The 23,864-nt window shown below is 37.5% G+C and overlaps 1 protein-coding gene across 8 annotated transcripts in view; it reads right to left on the bottom strand.

Annotated features, from left to right (window-relative positions):
• Positions 1–23,864, bottom strand: part of CACNA2D1 (calcium voltage-gated channel auxiliary subunit alpha2delta 1) — a 475,442-nt gene that overhangs the window by 381,180 nt on the left and 70,398 nt on the right. For all 8 annotated transcript variants that reach the window (XM_072791358.1, XM_072791360.1, XM_072791359.1 and 5 more), the window contains exon 2: positions 8,419–8,500. In XM_072791358.1, the coding sequence (XP_072647459.1) occupies positions 8,419–8,500 (82 nt within the window). The remainder of the gene's footprint in view (positions 1–8,418; positions 8,501–23,864) is intronic.

Below are 23,864 nucleotides of genomic sequence, written 5' to 3'. Positions count from 1 at the left end.
GATTATTGGAAAATACAGACTGAAAGGCAAATTGAGAAACTACATGGACAGCTATAAAATTCAGGGTACTAGTTTGGATCTTCTAATCAACTCCAAGCTGTCCTGCTCAGAACTCATAGTAAAATTAGCACATAGGAAGAACTCAAGATATGACATAGGCTTACTAAGAACCTCATCTGAATGTATTTATACACACCATGTAATTACATACCTACACATACACACACACACATACATACACATAGGTAATTGATCATGTCCTTGAATTTATAGGGTGTATTTTTCTGACAACTACATCAAATTGGCATTCAAACATCAAACTCAAGTGTTCAATAATATATTCCCTAGTCTTTCCATTCTTTCTATTTGGTGTATCTGTTTAGCTGAAACAGTATCACATTTCAGATGAGACATTATCTTTAAGAATATTTAGGAAGGGGGCACCTGGGTGGCTCAGTCAGTTAAGTGTCTGCCTTCAGTTTAGGTCAGGATCTCAGGGTCGTGGAATTGAGCCCCACATCAGGCTCCCTGCTCAGCAAGGAGCCTGCTTCTCCCTCTCCGTCTGCCCCTTCCCCATTCTCTCTCTCTCTCTCTCTCTCTCTCATGCTCTCTTTCAAATAAACATAAATAAAATCTTTAAAAAAAAAAAAGAATATTTAGGAAGAATGAAGTCAGAATTGGAGAACCTTCCACAGCATATATTGCTACTTGCCCTAATTCCTATTAACAAGAATTTAATGGTGACACTTTCAAGCTTGCATTAAAGATGCTAGAAGGGAAAAAAAAAAAAAAAAAAAAAAGGTGATAGAAGGACCAGAACAAGCGACAACCATAAACATATGTTGTCTGTGCCTTCTCCACACTATGCACAGGAACAGGCGCTACTATTTAACTACAAGTGCAAGTGAAATATAAAGGCTTCATTTGTGGAACACAGTAACTATAACAAAAACTAAGTTGGGCAAAAAAAAACAAAAAAAAAAAGATTCATAGCAAGAATTCTTCAATTTTTAAGTTAGAGACATTTCACACGTAAGGTAAACAGTAAGTTTATCTTTAAGATACTCAGAATTAGGGCAGCTTGGGTGGCTCAACCGAATCTGGGTTTTGGCTCAAGTCACGGTCTCAGAGTCCTGAGATGGAGCCCTGCATCCGGCTGCACACTCAGTGGGGAGTCTGCTCCTCCCTCTCCATCCCCCTCTGCTCCTCCCTCCTCAAATAAATAAATAAAATCTGTAAAAAAATAAATTCTCAGAATTTTAAAAGAATATTGATAATTAAAATAAGAAAAGCATTAAACATAAAATAAGCCAACTACTTGGGGGTTTTTTGTTTGTTAATTCCAGAGATCACATCTTAATCTAGCCTCTTTCACTCTGCATATCTGGAGCTATATAAGACTTGTATAAGGGGATCCCTGGGTGGCGCAGCCTTTGGCGCCTGCCTTTGGCCCAGGGCGCGATCCTGGAGACCCGGGATCGAATCCCACATCGGGCTCCCGGTGCATGGAGCCTGCTTCTCCCTCTGCCTATGTCTCTGCCTCTCTCTCTCTCTCTCTCTCTCTCTCTCTCTGTGACTATCATAAATAAATAAAAAATTTAAAAAAAAGACTTGTATAAGTATTTTGAGCAGCAAATTCATATGCAATTACAAGTGGAAGAGATCATACTAGATTCCATTAAAACCAAATTAAAAAATAATTAACCATAGGCTGACTGAGCTGCTTGCTTAATGTCCCTAAACCCAAATGACCCAAATTCATTTCTGCCAACAAAACAATTTTAAAAAGCAGCGCTGTTTAGTTTGCTCTTACCCCTTATACCTTACTAACAAATGCTTTTTCTAAAGCAAAACTGCTACCCACCAAGGCGGACAATTTTACAAATTTATATTCATTGAAAGAATCCCATACATTTATCCTTGCCTCAAATGTTTCAGTCCTTGTAGAGCAGGTTTTCAACCTGAGTGCTACAGACATTTTTACCAGGTAAGTCCTGGTTGTGAGAAGGCGTCCTGTGCATTGTGGGATGTTCAGCAGCATCCTTGGCCGCTACACACAAGGTGCCAGGAGCAACCCCCTCCCCAAGCTGTGACAATCACAAATGTTTCCAAGCACTGACAAATGTCTCCTGGGGAACAAAACTGCCCCTGGCTGAGAACCACAGCACAAGATATAAAGACATTAAATGTCTCCAGGAAAAATAAATAGTAAGAAGCTGTATGTTGTAGCCTGAGAGTGTGCAGTAGCAAATAATGGTCTTTTATGCCATTCATCTTCATTCTAGAGAAACTACCGCTGGGCTACATCATTTAGGGGTTCTTAGCTTCCATCTTCATTGTGGAGCTCAGAGACAAGAAAAGAGTACAGGCAGCATTATATCATCCTCTCTGTAATTAGTATTACAAAACCATTAGATTACTATTTGGAAAAACAAAGAATAATCATTTATCCCTCAAGTACTAGTATAACTTAAGTGTTAATTATTGATTGATAATGAAAGAGCTCGGTAAGGTAAAAAAGAAAATATTTCCATTTCTTTTACAATTAATGTTTGTGAACCCATAGCACTTCCTTCAAAATCCTGTTAATAAAATATTGAAAGTTGCCATCAGATTAGAAATCCCCTAGAGTTTATTCCATACCTTTCAAAATGAATGTAATTAACTACCATTTTTTAAAAAATTAGATTCTCCAAAAAAATTAAAATAAAACATATAAAAATAAATTAGTTTCTGAAACTTTAAAATCTCCGTAGGTGAGTGAAAGGAATCCAAATTGTCTACTGATAGTACTTTCAGTGGCCAAAATAGATTTCATTTTACTTAGAGAAAAAAAAGTTTTTATTTTCCCCTAAAATAACTACAGTCTCAAATTGCCTATGTAATTATCGCAGCTCATTTAGTTACAACATTTCATCACTGAGAGAATATGGCAACTCTAAATAAAACCAGAATGTGAAATAACAATAAATAGTTTTACTTGAAAAGTAATTATGCTATTCTTACAAAGTAGTTCTATTACTTTTATAAAGTAATATGAACATATAAAGCTGTATTTTAAAATATAAAGCTACATTTTAACATGCAATAAATATTAATTTTTCATAGCCTCTTTCATTGCTCTCACATTTCATTTCATTTTCCCTTTTACCCCTATAACATTTCTATAAGGAAGAGTGTTAGGACCTACCTCACTTGGCAAGCAGGGAACAGGGAATCTAACACCTTCCAGCTACCTAGTAGTATTCTCCGGGGGGGGATAAAAGATACCAGCCCTTGCTGCCTCTGCATCTTATGGATTCCCTAGTCAGAATCACCAATGATTAATTATGTTCTGCTCTAGAGTATCTTCTTTTGTAAACAGATTAATATCTTAAACTCTCCACCACATAGAAAATGAATATGCTATTTAAATAAATGACGTGACCACAATGTCAAAGTAAAAGCATCAGTCTGCTAATGAGTTACTAATGAAAAGAAATTATTCACTTAAAACATTTAATGTAAATACTAAATTAAGAGTACTGAATGCTCAATATTTAGACACATTTCATATTGACAGCTTTGAGAGCATACTGAAATGTAAAGGTATTGATTTTAACCTTATTTTAACTTATGAAATCACAACAGTGAATCAAAAACCAGAAAGTTCTATGATGATGCCATCGCAGAATGATTTTTACCTTTTTATCTATACTTTTTTTTTTTGACCTATACTTTCAGAGGGGTGGGGAATAATCCGCAAATTTTCTTAAATACATTTGCATATTCTAGGCTAACATGTCAGAGACCCAGATAGAATTTGCATTTAAGAAAGCCTTAAAATAGGGATCCCTGGGTGGCACAGCGGTTTGGCGCCTGCCTTGGGCCCAGGGCGCGATCCTGGAGACCGGGGATTGAATCCCATGTCGGGCTCCTGGTGCATGGAGCCTGCTTCTCCCTCTGCCTATGTCTCTGCCTCTCTCTCTCTCTCTCTGTGTGTGTGACTATCACAAATAAATAAAAATTTAAAAAAAAAAGAAAACCTTAAAATTAAAAAAAAATTTTTTTTAAAAAAGAAAGCCTTAAAATAAGGTGACAGGCATTATTTCAACTCTCTTAGAAAGCTAAAAGAATACAAACAACTCCGTTAACAAAAAATTTGGATGGTCTGGGAAGACCATCCTTCATTGTCAGAAGATATAACCCAACACTAGAATTGAAAGAGAAGGGGAATATGGAGCGCTGTCAGATAAGGTGGGTGATGCCTATATTGTTAGGAATAACTATAGAAATAGTGCACCTTACAAAACACAAGATGAGTCTGGGAAGCTTACAAAGCATCACAAAAAAAAAAAAAAGCTCTAAGGAAGACCTGATATCATATGTAGGATGGGAAAAGATCAGGGAAGAGAATGTAGCAGAGAGGCTGGGATTAGTGTGAGGTCCAGGAGGCTGCAGATGCCTAGGTCTCCAGCCACAGGGAGCAGAAGACACAGACTGAGTCAGGCTTTTAGTGTCCCTGTGCCCCAGGGTGAGCCCTCGGGTGACACACACGAGGACGTAGGGCACAGAATTTCAGGAGCTCCTCACTCACTCTGAGAGTGAGGGCTGAACTCTCCAAACCAACGCCTCCCTCAATTCTGCATCCTCTGAACATCATGCGCCTCACCTCAGTGCAGGTTCTGCAGGTCCCTTGGCCCCATCTGACCCTAACCAGGAAAACAGACCTATTTGGAATGACCTACTTGGAAAAACTCCACCTCTTTCAAAATATAGTCTTCACACCTGCTTCCTAATATCAAATATGTTCTGTGTAGAGACGAAAGAGTTACTACAGATGTAACAAACAAATGTGAATGATAACCATCTGTCCCTTCTTATTATTATTTTTTTGTAATAAAAAGGCCCTCAGAAAGTCTTGGATACCTAAAGCAAAGGGTAACTGCAAAGAGTACAAAAAAGACAACAAAACTCCCAGATGCTTGTGACTTGCCTATATTTGTCATGATTTCCTTTCCCCAGAGCAGGGTCAGTCAAGTGGAGCAACTGAGGATCTCTGACCTATTTGCAGAGCTCTGTTTCCTTTCACTACAATGTTTTGCAGATTCAAAAGTCTATTTTTACAAAGAGTAGTTTGTATTTATCAATTTATTTTTTAAAAACTTTTCATGGGGCACCTGGTGGCTCAGTCTGCTAATCGACCGACTCTTCCTGACTTCAGCTCAGGTCCTGATCTCAGGGTTGGGAGATCAAGCATCTGGATCGTGCTGGCCGTGGAGCCCGCCTACGATTCTCTGTCAAGGGCACCTGGATGGCTCAGTCAGTTAAGTGCTGGACTCTTGATTTGGGGTCAGGTCATGATCTCAGGGTCCCAGGATGGAGCCATGCATCGGGCTCCATGCTCAGCACAGAGTGTGCTTCTCCCTCTCTCTCTGCTCCTCCCCCTATTCACTCTCTCTCTCTCTCAAATAAATAAAATCTTTTAAAAAATTCTCTCTCTCCCCCCACACGCATGCACATGCTGTCTCTCAAAATAAAATTATTTTTTTCATAAAGCTAATTCATTATTATAGAACCCACTAATTCAGAATATCTGATAATTTATATATTGAATGAAATTTAGGTATAGCTCTACATGAAATATTTTATCAACATATTACATGAGAAAATGGTTGCTGGTGAATGTTTTATAAACTTAAAAACTGTGTTTCCAAGAATATTAAGATTACCTTAAATTTTTTAATGTTATCTATTCATTAATATATGATGATCAGCCTCTCCATTTGCCAGCTACAGGAATTTGTATGTCTATGTGTGGGTTTAAAAGTAATAAAATGTCTTCACTTTGCTGCAAGATTTCAAAGAAGATGCAAACAAACAAAAAGACATCCTGTGCTCATGGACTGGAAGAATTAATATTGTTAAAATGGCCACACTGCTCAAAGCCATCTGGAGATTCCATGTAAACCCCATCAAAATATAAAAGACATCTCTCAAAAAACAGAAGAAACAACCCTAAAATTTGTGTACAATCTGTTAAAAACAGACAATAACAATGAATCATAGGTATCTAATGTGATAGATATCATTACAACCATATTGCAATATATAAATGTATCTAAGTAACACAATGTACAACTTCAATTAACACAATGCGTTAATCATTATCAACCCTCCCTGGGCTACTGTCTCAAGATGCCATAAAGCCATTTTTACAAAATTGGAAAGATGTCTTGTTTTAGCTATGTTGCCTCATTTTAGTTGCTCGAGCCTTCAGGTAAAAAGCTAGCTGTACCCTGTGATGCCAGCAAAAATAATTCCATTAGATAATCTAGAAAGAATCGTCATTTCCACAATATTAAATATCAAGTCAGAAATCTGCTAAATTTCTCTCAACTTCTGATCATCACTGTGCTTCCAATACCCCCCCAAACTCAGTATGAAGTTCACTCTCAACTCTGGTGCCCTTCAGCTACTCTGCACTTTGGGTTCCTATGGCCAAGAACAAATAGAACCCTTTGGCCCGCATGATGGACCTCCGCTCTTTAGGCAAAAAGAGAAGGATATATGGAATCATTTATCTATGTAAAATAACATTCTTCATGTGCCCCAATATTTAAATTCCTTCTCCAATCATAGATTCTGCTCTCTCTCCCTCTCTCTCTCTCTCACCCCTGCCCCTTGCCTCATTACATAATATACAATTCTTTTATTTGTATTTTTTCTGTCACTTAATTTGGTACATGTAACATAAGCAGAACATTGTGGGGATTTTCTTTCATCCTGTCCATTCTAATTTTTTTATCCTAATTCAGACGAGGCCACTTACTGATTCATCAATATTGGCATTGTTCCTAGTAATCTATACTTGATAAAGCATAATGGAAATCAGGTGAGTTTTTGGGTTTTTTTAAGTGATTCATTGCAAAAAGCAGGTTTGGTGAAAGGGCTCACATATTAACACCCAAAGTAAAAATGAAGCCAGCCAAGAAAGTGGTTTTTGAGGCCAGAGAAACAGTGGAGACAAAAGAAGAGCTCCCAAGAGCAGTTTATTTTTAATCTCGAGCTGTCAATAAAGAGAGTCATATAACATCTAACCAGAATCTGTCAATTCTCATTTCTTTTCTTCTCATTTCACAAACTCCATCACTTTCACAGAGGCTCACCTTATTATCCTGCACAATTGTGTATTTTAATATCTTTTTCTATATGGAATCATTGCAGACCTTGAGCATCAGCATACAGTGGCTTTCAGGAACCCTTGTACCCTCAAAATGGGGACTTAGGAGTCGTACAGCGTCAGTCCTCTAATGAGAGGAGCTGCATCTCTGCCAATCTTTGGCAGCCTGGGCAGTGCCTGGGACATATGATGTGCTTAGTACGTGTTGATTACAATTAAATTTAATCATTGTTATTCACAAAGGACAGTTCTCATTTCCCAATACATTCCTTATCTCATCTCACAAATCTTTACGCTTCTTCAACATACATTGGTATGTTTCTTTATGAAGTTTGCTCACTACACAAGGTATCCATACATTCCAGTGTCTCCCAGGGAGGAATACACACAAATAAATAAAGGTCCATGACAAAGGTCCATATGTCATACACAAACTTGCTTTTATACCATATCTCACCTCTATGACTCATCACATTTTTGGGAAACGAAAGGTCTCCTTACATCACTAGGAACACAAGATAAAAGTACTTTCAAATTGTTACTTACATGGGAATGGAAGTGAGACTAAAGAAATAACATTTGTTTTTCAATAAATCTTATGGAGCCTACACGTGTGAGTGCTCTCATCCAAGGAAAATCATCTATTTAAGAGGCTATACGAATATTTATACGTTGCTATCATTTTCAAGAATCATTTTGGAGTGACTTTCAGAGCCATTTCATAAATTGTAAGAAAAGCTATATTTTAGAGTGTCTTTTTCTTGCACAAAAATCTTTATTACCCATCTCAATGACTCACTCTAGTCTCTAGACATGGCTATAAACACTTTCCAACCATTTTTAAAAATAAAATCTACCCTCTAAGAGAGAACATGTGTTCCCACTGAGGATATTCAAAAGAATCCATCACAGGACTTAGAATCACCACTGTGTGAGAGATTCTTAAATACACTCTGAAGAATGGGGACATAAAACCCCAAGATGTACTCTAGGAGAATCTACACATCACATGAACTCATCTACAATGAGGCTGTGTGTAAATGTTAACATGTGGTGAGAATACTACTTTAATTGTTCAGGAATGGCATTCGGTGTTCACAGTAGCTAGCAGTACCAAGGCTCCTTCTCCAAATGTCACTACCTGATTAACATGAAAAGTCATGTCCTATTCAGAATACAGAAATGCAGTTTCCCAGAAGACGGAACTGCATTTGAATCAAAGAAAAGCTTAACAAACATCTTGGGATGTTACTCACATCAACAAGCTGATTGACTCCACTTGCTGTCTTTGCCAGTGTGACGAGATCTTCTTGCATCTTATCCACCCATGACTTGATACTGCAGAAATCAGAAGAGAATGTTCCATCAGATCTCTGGCAAATTAAAGCCACATACTATATTCATGCTGTAGATAATTCATTAGATTTCTCCCCGCTCCAAGTTTCTACTATGTCCACCCTCCCAACCCACTTTCAAATGACAAAACCAATGATCCTGTAGTGGTCAACTTCTTAGGATGCTGAGATCCCAGAAAATAAAAAGAGAAAACAACATAGATGTCTTGTCCAATATAAGGGTACATGTTTCCTTAATTCTTACAAGAATTCTATTAATAGTTACTAAATAGAATATTCTAAACTTCATCTTTTAGCTGATAAGTCTTCTTAATATAATCCTAAGAGTGTGCTACATATAGGATACTTGAAAAAATACATAAATTGGAAATTTCTCATAATTCCACTGGATAACCACTGTTGATATCATGATGTATTCACTTCTAGTCTTTTAAAATTCTCTCACATGGTTGAAAGCATATTATGTAAAATTCACATCTCTGTTTGCGTAGGTCATGAGAAATACTCTCCCACGCCATTGCAAATATTTTATAAACTTTGTATTTTTAATGGCCAATTCCATTATCTCTATATCCCATAATATGTTTGACCATTATTTTTTGTAAAAAGAGTATCATCAGCTTTAACCACTATAAATTACACAGTAACAAATATCTTAGTGCATAAAGTTAAAAGTATTTCATTTCTTTGGCTAGACTCTTAGATTTGAAATTCCTGGATCAAGGCTTAAGTCTTAAAGGAATGGTTCTGAGCATTAAAATTATGACTGAAAGATTTCAGTTCAAATCCTTTTCATATATATATTTCAGATTAATGAAATGGACATCGTAAAATACAAGTTATGGATGTCAAGACATTTTAGAAAAGCTTAAGTCAATGGTCTTACTTCTTCCTGGCATTAGAGACATTACCAAGAGCACACAACGTTCCCTATTCAAATCAATATAGTTTATAATTCCTTCATATATTTCATTTATTCACCCTTATTGATAAAAAGACATACAATGTGTATCTTGTTCTGCCCATGCAAATACAAGAAAACATTAGTGAGAATGATAGGAAATGATTTATATTTGAATTTGAACTTCTCCCTACACATATATGACATGCACCTATCCATTGTTTGTTTATCCTACTTCTTCAAACTTTATTAGTACCTAATGTTCCCCCACCTTTTAGAGACCATGTCCAAGAGTGGTTTAGAAAAGTGCTGTTTTGAAAATCAATTGTGCATTTCCTAAGAGTCCCATCATGAGACTTAAACATGTTTGCCTTTCTTTCCCTTGGATAGATAAGAATTCAAATAGAACTGCAGTGTTACCAACTTTTTGTCAAATACATTTAAATGTAACAGAATTTTAAAAATGTGGGGGGGCACATAACACAAAAAAGGGATTTAAATGAGGTACATATGAACCTATAAAAAAATAACAAGCTGATAAACTAAAGAGGCAGGAAGAAAACTGAAGTCAGTCACAAAAAAAGGATAAGGGCAGCCCAGGTGGCTCGGGGGACTAAGCAACGCCTCCAGCCCCGGGCCTGATCCTGGACACCCAGGATCGAGTCCCACGTCGGGCTCCCTGCATGGAGCCTGCTTCTCCCTCTGCCTGTGTCTCCGCCTCTCTCTCCATGTCTCTCTTTAATTAATTAATTAATTAATTAATTAATTCATTACAGTAGGGAGTGGGCAGGAGCACATGGATACCATTTTTTTTAATGATTTTATTTATGTATTTGAGAGACAGAGAATACGAGTGAGGCAAGGGATGGAGAGGGGCAGAGGGAGAAGCAGACTCCCCACTGAGCAGGGAGCCCCATGCAGGGCTCAATCCCAGGCCCCTGGGATCATGATCTAGGCAAAGGCAGATCCTTAACCAACTGAGCCACCCAGGTGCCCCTACACCATTTTCTAATTCACATTAGACTACCTCATTTGTCCAAGCAGTTACTGAACAAGTCCTAAGACCCAGAGAAAATAAATCAGCTTTTCTCAAATATAATTCCCAACACTGACAAATAGTAAGAAGTGTTATATATCCCCTTAGCTAAGAAACTGAGAGACAAAGAATATAAATGGAAAAAAAAAAGAACTTAACTCAGGCCTGAATTCTGATTTGTGCTAAAGTGTTTCAAAATGTGTTTTCTCACTTGACACCCGAATGTACTGTCACCACCAATGTTCACTGAGGTAAACCTGCTTTGGCTGAAGAATGGAGGACCTACCCAGTCTCCTTGTCCCTGACAGGCTGTCAAGAACGCTTTACAGGAGCAAGGATAATTTTTCATAGATATGGGGTGCTACCTGGATTTCCAAAAATTCGTAAGTACTATACCTTTTAAACCCGGAATTAGAAGATTACAATGGCTGTGAAGTAAGCGAAGATCCCATTCACCATGAAAGTGAAAAATTGCACAAGGGAAAACACTCAGAGGTACAGAATCTGTCTCCATCTTTCTCTTTCTAGGTAAATTGTCAATCACATATGTATAATCGCTAAGCCCTATTTTACTCAATATCCCCAGAAGGTACTAAGAAAGTTTGGAGAAACTTACAGAGGATATATCCTTTTCATGGAATAAGAAACTAACAGCACTCCTCAAGGAAGAATATGTTGTTTGCTCTTTGTTAACCCATTCAACAAGAACTCGTACCTGCTGGAGAAGATACTAAAAACTACAGATGCAGAAATGAAAGATAAATGCCTTACAACTGGTCTTGAAACTGGATCTGGCAGGAAAAAGGCAGACGAGAACAAACACCCCGTAGTAAAGGGGAGGAAAAATATCTTATTCTTCTACCCTTTTAAGTTCTTAACTTAGATATAATACCTGGACAGTAGAAGGCCCCTATAACAAAAAGCAGATTAAAAAGGAAAAGCCTAGGGGATCCTCAGCGGTTTAGCACCGCCTTCCGCCTAGGGCGTGATCCTAGAGACCTGGAATCGAGTCCCACGTCGGGCTCCCTGCAAGGAGTCAGCTTCTCCCTCTGCCTGTGTCTCTGCCTCTGTGTGTGTGTGTGTGTGTGTGTGTGTGTGTGTGTGTGTCTCATGAATAAATAAAATCTTAAAAAAAAAGGAAAAGCCTACACATTTATTTAATACACATTTTATGGGCACCTGGGTGGCTCAGTTGGTGAAGTGTCGGCCTTCAGCTCAGGTCACGATCCCAGGGTCCTGCGATCCAGCCCTACATCAGGCTCCCCACTGGGCAGGAAGCCTCCTTCTCCCTTGCCCTCTGCCTGCCACTCCCCCTGCTTGTGCTCTCTCTCTCTCTCTCTGTCAGGTAAATAAATAAAATCTTTAAAAATAATTATAATACACATTTTGCATGACACAAGAACCTTCATAAGGAAATGAAGACCGAAAGAAATGGTAAACCTGAGTGCTCTTATGCTAAGTCTGATAAAGATTATAACTTTGCAAAAGATATTATAGAGCAAAGAATATGAGCTAAGTATAGTAAACTAGCAGGAACTTAACAAAGCCTATTCATTCAGATTCTTCTCTCTGTCCCTATCTTCAAAGATAAGGATGTTCCTTCCCTCTGCCTTTAGGGAAAGCAACTTTCATATGAGAGGAAGGTCAGAAAGCACTTCTTGCACATGCCATTTCTCAAACTCCTTCAACTTAAACTATTCAGTATCATATTTTGGGGTAGTGTGTCTTGAATCCCATGGGTGGGATATATTTCAATATATTTTTATTATGTAGTAGTGCAGGTAGACAGAGGAGGCTTTCTGGACTCGAAGTTACTTGAAGTGAGATTTGAAAGACAACTGGAATTTGATAAAATTGAGAAGGCAAGTAAATAAGAATAAAGGCAGAGGGCATATGCATCATGCCACACAAACATGGCATATGCATCAACTATAAGTAGTCTCAATGGCTGGAGTCCAAGTTGGTTCAACAAATGGCACTGAATGGGAATAGACATGGCAGGGACAAAATTCAAGCAGACAGATAGGCCAGACCAAAGGTCTTAAATTACATTCTGAAGCATTTATATTGTATTCCCAAAATAATGGATAATAGAAAATGTGAAGTTAAAGAGTAACGAGATCAATTAATTGTACATAAACATGATGAAACCATTTTTCTGACAGCCAAGTAGATGGTGGCACAGAGGAAAATGAAAAATTAGAAGGGAAGGTCTAGATAAGTAAGCAATGGAAGGGATTCAAACCAGCTCAGTAGAGAAAAATGGAGAAGAGGCCAAGTATAAGAAACTATGAGCTCGACAGAAATTCTGAAGTATGGACAACAGGCTTTCATGTACTACTGGATATATAGACAGTAAATGGAGGAAGGATTTTGGGATGATTCATGGAGTTCCTCAGTTAAACAATAATAGGACCTTTTGATACAGAAGGCACGGAAGAAAGAACAATGTAGAGGGATGTAGAGGGACATTTATGAGTTTGTTTTATTGGTTCAGTTAGATTTGTTATTGAGAGATCCATGTGTAGATATTCAGTAGGCAACTGAATCTACCTGGATTTTGGAGTCCTTAGAAGTTTCAATAGGAATATAAAGATTTGGTGTTTACAACACATATAAAGGACATAGGTAAATCAATGTGTGACTCCTAAAGGACAGTATATAGGAGGAAGAAGGAAATACACAGTACTAGAACTCTGGAAAATAATAAAGAAGAGACAGAGAATCTGAGTAGAGGCAAAAGAAAAGGAAACCGAAGAACAAACGATATCACAAAACCCAGAGAAGGGAAAAGTTTCCAGAGACAGGATGTAGTTATAGAGTCATCTAATAAGGTGGGAGAAATTTATTCAAACTTTATATGTCAGGAAAATGAGAGAAACAGTGTGGAATCTAAAAAAGTATCTAGAACAAAGAGCACAAAGAGCATTTTTTTAATTTCTTTTTTAAAGATATTTACTGATTTATTTATTTGGGAGAGAGAGAACACAAGCAGCAGGAGGGGCAGGAGGAGATGGACAAGCAGACTCCTCACCTAGCGTGGAGCCAGATACAGGGTCGATCCCAGAACCCCAAAATCATGACATAAGCCAAGTCAGACACTTAACCAACTGACCACTCAGGCACCCCTATTTTTCTTTTTTAATAGGAGAGATTTTGGCATGTTTCCAGGTATAAGGAAAATGGCAAGTAGAAAAGGAGAAACTAAAGATTCAGGAGAGAGCACACATAATTTTTGACAGAGCAAGGTCCTTCAGAAGCTCTAGATTAATTAGGCCTTTTCTTGCCCTGTCTTCCAAACCTAAGGGCAGAGAATGAGTAAGAAATAAGCATAACCTAGGAGAAACCTAATCCATGGCTAGAAGGGAGGATACCTCTTTCAGAGAGATTGGAGGGAAAATGTAAAAGCTTTTAGATAAATGGAAATAAACAGAACAACTTGATTGAAATGTTGAGACAGTTCTACTTACTGGTGTCTATTTCTTTTGTAAGAAAAGAGACAAGTCATTTGTTCAGTGATAAGCAGCATTAAGGTAGGGCAGTTGGAAAGAAAGTTGGAGATTTAAAAAGAGCATGAGCTGGAGGGTATTTAAAGATGTGCCCTAGACTGGAGGTCATCATTTTTTCTGGTACTAATCAGCACAACTGTGTGAATCTCTTCATCATCTCTTGACCAGAGACGGAAAGAGGAGAGCAAAAAGGCGTTCCGATGAATGCAGGGCAGATATCAGCAGGCAGGAAAGAAGGTAAGGAAAAGTGAATTCAAGGACCTGGGAATTTCAAGATCTCTATTCATCCTAAATAATGAAGACAACCAAAAACCTCATTGAAATGTTAGAGTACTGTATTCATACACAAGGCTTATTTTCTAAATTTCTTTTCTATGAAACAAAAAAATATTAAAGTATTTCTAGGAAATGCGAAAACACTGCACTGAAAAAATTTTAAATCTTTCTCATTATTGTTTTTCCTTTTTAGCCTAACAATCTTATAAAAGAGTATGCTGGCAGATGAAACTGAGTATCCACAGCACACTTCAAATCACTTAAACAATATATAATTTTTTTAAAGAACAAATTTCTAAAATCATTGTAAAATAGAACGAATTGCTCCAGGGAGTTTAATAGTCTTTTTGAAAGTCCTTCTCTTAGGAATAACTATATACTACAGTCTCCGACCAATGTATATCTGATCATATAGATATGAATGAACATAAGTAAAAGCTATTTCCATGAGAAAACATTGGATTTCCAAGTTTTTCAAACATGACCACATTTATTCTGCTCAGTAGAAACGAAACTCAAGACTCAAGTGAGCCTCTAACAGAGGCTTCACTGTTAGGATGATAGCTTTTTGTTTCTCACTCTAAAGATCAGAAACGTATCACCAACAGAACTATTTCCCATCCCTTCACTACCCCATCTTCCATTTTTCCACAGCCCTCTTGAAACCCATTGTTCCGTTAGCTCCTGAGACCCTATCTCCTAATATTTTGTCTACATTATTGTCTGATTCCTCTTCATCTTCCTAAGATCACACACTGCTATTTCTCAACTTCTGTGTTTGATCCTTTCCTCCTTTCTCTCTTTTCTTTATTTGTACTCCTTCAAAATCTCATGACTTCAACTATCAGCCTCACATACATAATCCCAACATGTGAGCTCCCGTTCTATCTTGACCACCATTTGCTAGACCATTCCATCTTGATCTACCATCACTCTTTCTCAAAATATCTATAACCTGAACTCATGACCTTTCCTCCCCGTAGTACTGTTAGTTATGTTCCTTCTCATGGGCAAACCATCTTCTCAATCCATCCCATCAATTTCTTCATCATATTCATCCTCCAATCCTTTGTTAAATAACAGCCTTTCTGCATTTTTTTCCACAAAACAGTTGGAAGATAGCTAAATGCATTGAGACTTTATATTTAAGCCAAACTCCATACCCAAGTGATTAACATTCACTCCCATCAGATCTCACAAAAACTAGTGTTCATTTTTCACAGATGAGAAAAGTTAAAGTTTAGAAAAATTAAACCACCCAGCCTTCCAGCTTCTTTTTTTCTAAGACCTTTCACTTAAGCCAACTTCGTGCATTTCCATGTGTGCTGTCCTTTCCCAGGCTCTGTGTTTGCTCTAGAACCTCTCACTGAAATTAACCCTCTACCCCCATTGTGATAGAAAAAATTCCACAAATACTCGAATATCACAACCTCCAAACAAAAACATTTTCTCCTCTATCCACTAACCCAAAGCTTTTTAATTGTGCTTTTTTGCTTATTCTTCTGTACACTTTCAAGATTAAATGTATATACTTTTATTCTTATTCATCACTGAATCCTCAATATTTAAATACAGTGCCTTCTATATAAGTGGGCACACAAGTATTTATTGAATATATAGAAAATGTGTCAAAATGAAATGTAATTGCATTACTGTGTTTTTTAAAAAGCACAATTATCTTTATTTAAGTAGAGTAAGTGATTGATCTACTAAATTTCTTCTCTCCACAATCCACATCAGAAAAAATGAACTGCTAGACCCATGCATCTATAAAAAGCCCCCAGTTTTCAACAAGAAGCAAATTTTCAAAATATGACTTACTATTGTAAGGGGATTATTAAATCTCTAAAGTGACACATTATCAATCCAAATCTTTCAATTGTAGAATGTCATAGAAAAAAAAAAAAAGTCTTGTAATCTTTTCTCTGCCCCTAAAATAACTCAGAGTCAACTGACTATATATGTTTCCAACTATTTGATGATGTCTGCAGACTCCGGGTAATTTTGAGAAATCACTATGAGATCTCTAAATACTCAAATATTTTATCAAATAATTAAGATAATCTCTTAATTATTTCACTTTATGGTACAGAAAGAGCCAAAATTTTACAAGCAAATACAGAAGATATTCAAGTTTTCACTAGATTCAAAAGAAAAATATTTTCCATGCATTTAATACTCTTCCTTTTGAGGTCAGATTTCCCTGCTTTCAGAAGGATAGTGCAGAGTTCAGGAAACTATTTAAGACAAAAAAAAAAAAAATGGTAATCCATTTCATTTTCCATGCCTTTGAGGAACATCAAATTCAGAAGAGCACAAATTACACCCTGTTTAATCTATTGTAGTGTAATGGTTGAGTACAAAGTGTCAAGTCTACATAGTTATCTATTGAATTGTTTTAAATGCTACAGAGAGAATTTGCCTTTTTACTGGTTGGAACAATGGACCCAAAGTGATAGCTAAGAATTGTTATAATAGATCCTACCAAAGTTAACTGTCCTTCCTAGCTATATTTGATGTGGTAAGTCCTCTAAAAAAGAGAAGGATGTGTATGAACCCACTGCTATTAGCAAGGAGAGAGTAGTAAAACAGACATCTTTCTTCCACACCCTCCTTAATTATCCCACTAACAATTATCCTAGGGACTAAAGAAAAGAGGAACAGAAGATCCAGAGGGGAAGGGGAAAGGTGGGGGCTGGGAGGAGGAGGAGGAGCCAGGGAGAAAGCAGTCTGCACCCTTTAAAGCCCTAGTCCTGAGCATTCTCCGCCTATGTCACTATTCTTAAGAAATAATTTTATTTTTACCCCAAGGAAATAAGAGACATAGTTACACCTTGTGGACCTAGGAAAAAAATTAAAATATCAGAAGATCTGACCATCTGACCACTTCAATTGTGTTGATATATATAAAGAGCTGATTCATAAATTTAAAGTAATAAGATCATATATTTCAAAAGTGTTCTGCTTGCTATAAATAGCCCACCAATGCCACACTGCTTTTTGTTATGTAATAAACCACCCACAGTGTTCCTGTAGTCGGATAAATATAACATAAGTAAGCCAAAGATGTAGATGGCCCAGACACACTATTTTGCTAAATAGGCATTTCTTATAATATCGTAGAAGACTATATCATGAAATACTTTTTTTTTTTTATTCTGGTATAACAGGAGTGCTTGATATCTACATTAAATGTAGGATTGTTTGTGAGATGGGTGTTATGCCAGGAATGTTAGTTCCTGAAATTATTCTCAATTGAAGCCATTTTCAATAACACTGCTGCTCTGTTTTTAGAAAGCTGTTTAGACTTGTGAAATGCTTTAGTGTTCCATTTTTATCTAGAGTCAATCCTGTAAGAAATGCAGAAAGAGATGTGAACATGCTAATCAGAGTGGAAAGGTAAAAGTCCTTGAGAGTAGGGGGGAAAAAAGGGGAGGGTTATCACTAAAATCAGATTTTAAGCTGTTCCTGTTCCTCTGCCTTCATTTTCTGTTGGCCTCTTGCTGCTCCTGTGTGTGTGTGTGTGTGTGTGTGTGTGTACATGTGTTTAATCTGTGTCATAAATACATATACTCCTCATTCTCAAAGATCAAAGATTCTTCATTCCTACTTTTTATACCATCTTAGATTGATTTTTGTTTTATCCAAGCATTTTTTTTTTATTGTTTCTTTAGTTAATATTTTTTGCCTCAGCTCTAGCAATTTGCTTGCAGCCTCCGAGACAACAAATGAGCAATACACTTTAGGGCTGATATTATTGTAGTTCATGGTTAGCTAGAAGGGGGAAAGTTCCCCTGTAGGGATTTGCTCCCTTGAGGCCCTGACAGCTTTGTATTGTAGCCCTCCACATCACAGTTAGTTACAACCTCCAGTACCGGCCCCTAGCCTGGTGCCAAAAGAGGTGCCCCACATGGCCACACAATCTGCTGCTGCTGTTTCTATAAACTAAATGAGCCGAATTCCTATTTGCTTATTACAAAACCTCCATTCATTTTATTGAAGATCTTCCCTTGCATTATCTGTATTTCTTCCAGTCATTGCGGATTGTTCCCAAAATGTATTTTAGCCTAATTCAAGCATGTGGATATAATGTAATGTCCTGATAAAATGTCCATACTTCCTTTCTTCTCTGAATTATTAACTGCACATTCATCAAATTTTCAATACTACCAAATACTCAAATGCTTATTATATTTGGATTCTGACCTAAATGGCCAATCCACTTCCCCATATGGATCAATATCTACAGTCAGGCCAGTTAGCTGCTTCAAAAATATGTCAGTTTTTCATGTTAGGTAATCATGTTTCCTGCTCACCTGAAATTACCTAAGTCCCCTCAACTCCCAAAAACCATCCTTCAAGTCTGTGCACTTAGCTTAGATCCTACTTCCAGGCACTCCCAAGTCTTCACACCCTCAGAAATTGTTTTTTCCTAAATTTCTAATATACATATAGCCTGCCCTACAAAATGTCCACGTGGTATTGATACAGGTGTTCTGTTAGTATTATTTTTCTCCAGCAATACTTAATTTCAGTGAGTGGATAGGCCACAGTCCTGTATACTGAGAATGTGTAACACAGTTCTAAGTATACAGTAGATACTCAATGGATAGTAGATAATATCTATTGAGCATGCAAGTGTGAGAAGCTGTTCTAAACATGTCATGTGAACATCCTCTCATCCTTACAAAAATCTGTTGAGGCAGGTATTGAGTCCTACTTTACAGATAGGGAAACTTAGGCATAGAGAGTTTAAGTTACTTGCCCAAGGTCACAGAGTTAGTAAATGGCAAAGTGTAGGAATTTGCCCCAAGAAGCCAACAGAGTATAGGATCTTAATAAATGCTAATTGATAGGATGGTCTGAAACTTGACTTGGCTCTCATCAATAAATCACCAGATAGGAGTCCTCAACTCTTCTCTCATCAGAACTTACAAAGGATTCATGTCTTTTATTTTACATACTGTCAGAGCCCTGGGTTCTAAATTTGCTTCACTGATATAAGGAGAAAAAAATGGCAGAGAAGTCTTAGTTTTACATGGCAAGAGAAAAGTTCTAGTTAGGAAATGAGGACTTAAATAATTGGGGAAACTCAAATATTTTCTTCCTTAAAAAAACTCTGTGGAGGGATGCCTGGGTGGCTCAGTTGGTTGAGCATCTGACTCTTGATTTTGGCTCACATTGTGATCTCAGAGTCATGAGATCTAGTCCCGGGGCAGGCTCTGTGCTCAGCAGGGAGTCTGCTTGAGACCCTCTCCCTCTCCTCCCCCACTTTCTCTCTCTCAAAATGAATAAATAAAATCGTAAAAAATAAAAAAAATCTGTGGAAATATGCACGTGATTACTGAAATGCTACAATTTTCCCTCACATTAAGTTTTTAGGTTTTCATTCATATTATCAAATAAACAAGCACTATTTGTTTTATTTACAAACCCATAAATTTCACTGCTTTCACTGATTGCACAGCACCATCAGTATCAGGTACAGGGCCACAGACTCTCCTATTATTCACAACATGCACAGAGATTTGACATCAAGTAACAGGTTAAATGTAGAGTCAGCCCTGATATGTTTATAAATATAAAATATTCTAAAAGCAACATTAAATCTTTCAAATATGAATGGGAGATATGACTCTCAGCTGGCCTTCACTGTCTTCATAATGCAGGTTCAAATAAACAATCCAATGCAAGGATACAAATGCATAGGCCTAGACTGACTTGTGTGGCCCACCGTATTATTTGTCTGCCACCTGTTCCAGGACAGAGTTTATTTCACAATCAAAAAGCTATCAATGCAAATGTATTACCTTGCAAATATGAAAAACAACTCTCCTTCCAAAGATCATCAGAAAGGACCACTGTAAGGGTAGCCTATCCCCAACAATTTTATTCCTTTATTTACCATTGGTGCAGAACTCTCAAAAAATTGGAATGAAACCTTCAAATGTGAAATGGTAAATATCTTTTCAGCTCAGAAAATACAATTTAATTGCTTTCAGTCTTTTTGTGGTTGAAAAGTTCACGTGGTTCTCTTTCACCCTCTAGGCCTGAGCAATACGTTCACTGCCCTTGTGCTCCCCTCTCTGATGGTCTGAGCACTCTGAGCATGCCAAGCACAAGACAGCTTCTTGGGGAGGAATTATAGCTCACTGGGGTGCCTGTTTCTCCTTCTGACGTTCTCCCTGCTTATGCTCTCTCTTCCTCCCTCTGGAAAATAAATAAATAAAATCTTTTTAAAAATTAAAAACATTTTTTTTTAAAGTGGCAAGCATGTCACATGCCCTAGTGAAAAGAGAAAAATGCTTTGGTAAGATGGCACGCCCATGTAACCCATCATCCCTATGAAATATGAAGGAATCATGAAGCAGCCAGTAACATGAATTAACTATCAACATTCAGGATAAATTGTTACAGAATTCTAATTTTTTAAAATAGTCATCCTGTCACTGTTCCTGGTGCTCATTTCAGAGTACATCCCAATGTGAATTTCAACAAGCAGTTTTAAAATGGACCACCTCATACTGTAATGTGTAAGTCCAAAGATTTCTAAAGCCAGATGTGTGAATCATATGTGACTCAGCAGCCTCCCACAGGTCTGACAGCCTATAGTGTCTCTCTCCAAATGCTCCTTCTGTATACGAGAGGCTGAATGGATTCCTCTTGCTATTCAGAGAATACAAAAGGATTTGAGCATAGGCAATCTGTTAGAATTCACACTACCTGTTTTAGGTCACCTGTAGTAATAGAAAAAAAAAAAAGTCCACTGGCACATCTCTTGCTGTTTGGCAAGCTGTCTTTTCCACTGTCCCTGGTGTATCTCCCCAAGGGCCGGATCATCGTCTCCTATCTCTTGATCACATCAGGGAGATGGTGGCCTCATGGGAATTTACATCACCTTTGAACACCTTGCCACTAAATCTCTAACTGAAGTTATTTATCCAATGACTGTTGGTAATAAACATTATTTTCAGTCCCAGAAAGTGCAGAAGGAGGAAACCTTTTGGTCTTGCTGTCCAGCTTCCTATTTAATGGAAGCTGCCCATATATATTACCTGTGAAAAATTATCATGCCCTTTCTCCCAAATATTTTCTGTGACAGGCATTCATCACCTTATTAACAACCTTGTTGTTTGGGGGCAAAACAATTGGAAAGTTCTTCTAGGTGTGGCATATCTCTCTTATAAACTATTAGGTAATCATCTAAATAAGATTTAGTTTTTATATATATTCTAGGGCAGCCCCGGTGGCGCAGCGGTTTAGCGCCGCCTGCAGCCCAGGGGGTGATCCTGGAGACCCGGGATCGAGTCCCACGTCGGGCTCTCTGTGTGGTGCTTGCTTCTCCCTCTGCCTGTGTCTCTGCCTCTCTTTCTCTCTCTCTCTCTCTCTCTCTATCTCTCTATGTGTGTCTCTATGAATAAATAAATAAAATCTTAAAAAAAAAGATTTAGTTTTTATATATATTCTATATGGCTTGATTTTCTAATGATGATTATTGATTTGGAATTTACAACTAAAATTTTAAAAATTTCAGAAAAAAACTGTCTTTAGACATCCAATTCCTAGTGCCTAGACAAGGGAAAATGCATTTAACTGATTAATTGTGGCCATATGACTGCCATTTTTATTTGCTTATGCTCTGTTTAAAAGAGTGAAAGGTGGATAAAAATATATGGATATCATGAGCAAAATAAGAATTTATATCTTCTCCCTGTTATTAAGAGAAAAGCAAGAATCAGCAACCAAGGGCAAACAGGTGATAATGATTAATAAACATCCATGTAAGTTTAATAGAAACATCTTTCTGACCAAGCGGTAAGTTCTAGGACCTGGGTTTGGGGTTTAGGAGTGGATTGGGTCTGCCCTCCATTCAGGTTCTTTGGACTATGTATCTAAGGAGGATCCAATAATCTAGTGTCCAAAAGCAAAGTTGGAAGCAAGAATCAAAGAAGTAACCCACAGGCATAATGGTTCAAAGGGGCTGGGCAAAAAGAATGCAGAGCTGTGGGAAGAAAACAGCAACTGGAGACAAGGACACAGCAAATTCTAAAAAGGAGTAAGTGACCTCAGAATTATGGATCAAAAAAATACCCCCAAAATTTCATAAGGTAATTAAGGACCTATCAATAGAGTCCCTGCTTTCTTGTCTACCTCTGGATACAAAAGGAGCTACTAGAAGCCCAAACTGGTTAAGAGAAATGGCTATGAAGTTTTGTTTAAAGACCTCCACTCTCTCTATATAATTTCTAGCATGTCATGCAAAATACTACTATAATATGAAATTAATTTGGTTTTCCTATTTCTTTAAGACAACTGATGTTAAGTAAATAAAGCCATTTTCTTTATATTAACACCGGGGCTCACATTACAACATTATGAAAACAACCAAATTGTCCATCGATGAATAAATGGATAAAGAAGTTGTGGTATATATGTGAAGTGGAATATCATTCAGCCATAAAAAATATATATAAGAGAAATTCCTGCCATTTGCAATAACATGGACAGATCTTGAAGGCATGATGCTATGTGAAACAAGTTGGAGAGAAAGACAAATACTGTATGATCTCACATATGTGGAATCTAAAAACAAAAACAACAAAAAACCAAACTCCTAGAAAAAGAGATCAGATTATAGGTACTAGAGGCAAAGACTGAGGAGGAGAGGGAGTAGAAGGAAGGCGAGGGGAAATGGGGAAAGGTGGCCCAAAGGCACAAATTTCCAGTCATAAGATGAGTAAGTACAAGGGCTGTAACATCCACCACAATGACTACAGCTAACGCTGCCGTATAGTATATAGGAAGGTTTTTAAGAGAGTAGATCCTAAGAGTTCTTACCATAAAGAGAAAAGTTTCCCTCTTTTTCTTTTTTCTTTTCTTTTTTTTTTTTCTGAATCTATAGGATAGGATGGAAGTTAGCTGGACCTACTGTGGTAGTCATTTCTCAATATATATAAATCACACCATCATGCAGTACGTCTTAAACTCTTACAGTGATACAGGTCAATTATCTCTCAGAAAAACTGGGGAGAAAACTTAGTACCTTATTCCTGAATCTCTCAGTCAGATTGCTCCTGCTAGATTTTTCAGAAAATCCATGGAAATCACTCTGGATAAATTCAAGAATAGGGTCTATACTCTCCATCTGAAGAAAATATCCCTGTCAGGGTTGTGGTTAAGGTGTTCTAACTTCCATCCAAGGGGATCAAGTTCTCTAGGTTTACTCTTTTGACTTAACAGAAGGGCAGTCTGTGAAACGAATGCGAAGACAAGAAAATTAAAGGAAGAGACTACATGGGACCCATCACAGTATCTCTCCTTTTCATTAGAGAAATCCAGAGGAGTGAACAGAGCTAGGAAGCCCAGGGGAAATAACACACTCCTGATTAACCAACTCTCCCTGAATTTGTACCACAGCCACCTGGTAGCAGATAAGATTCAATGAAGGAAAATGAAACTGAAGAAATTGAAAGAGATTCAATGGACCCAAAGGAAAAGAAAGAAATCAAGAGAAGGGATGAGGAAGAGGTACACATGGAGTTGGGCGGAGTGGGGAGGAGAGCAGAAAACTAAAGGAGACCAGAAATAAAAGGACATTTTAAAAAAATGAATGTGAAATTTCTTT

Source organism: Canis lupus, chromosome 21 (assembly GCF_048164855.1).
Source record: "Canis lupus baileyi chromosome 21, mCanLup2.hap1, whole genome shotgun sequence".
NCBI lineage: Eukaryota > Metazoa > Chordata > Mammalia > Carnivora > Canidae > Canis > Canis lupus.
This window is presented reverse-complemented; position numbering and strand designations above follow the sequence as displayed.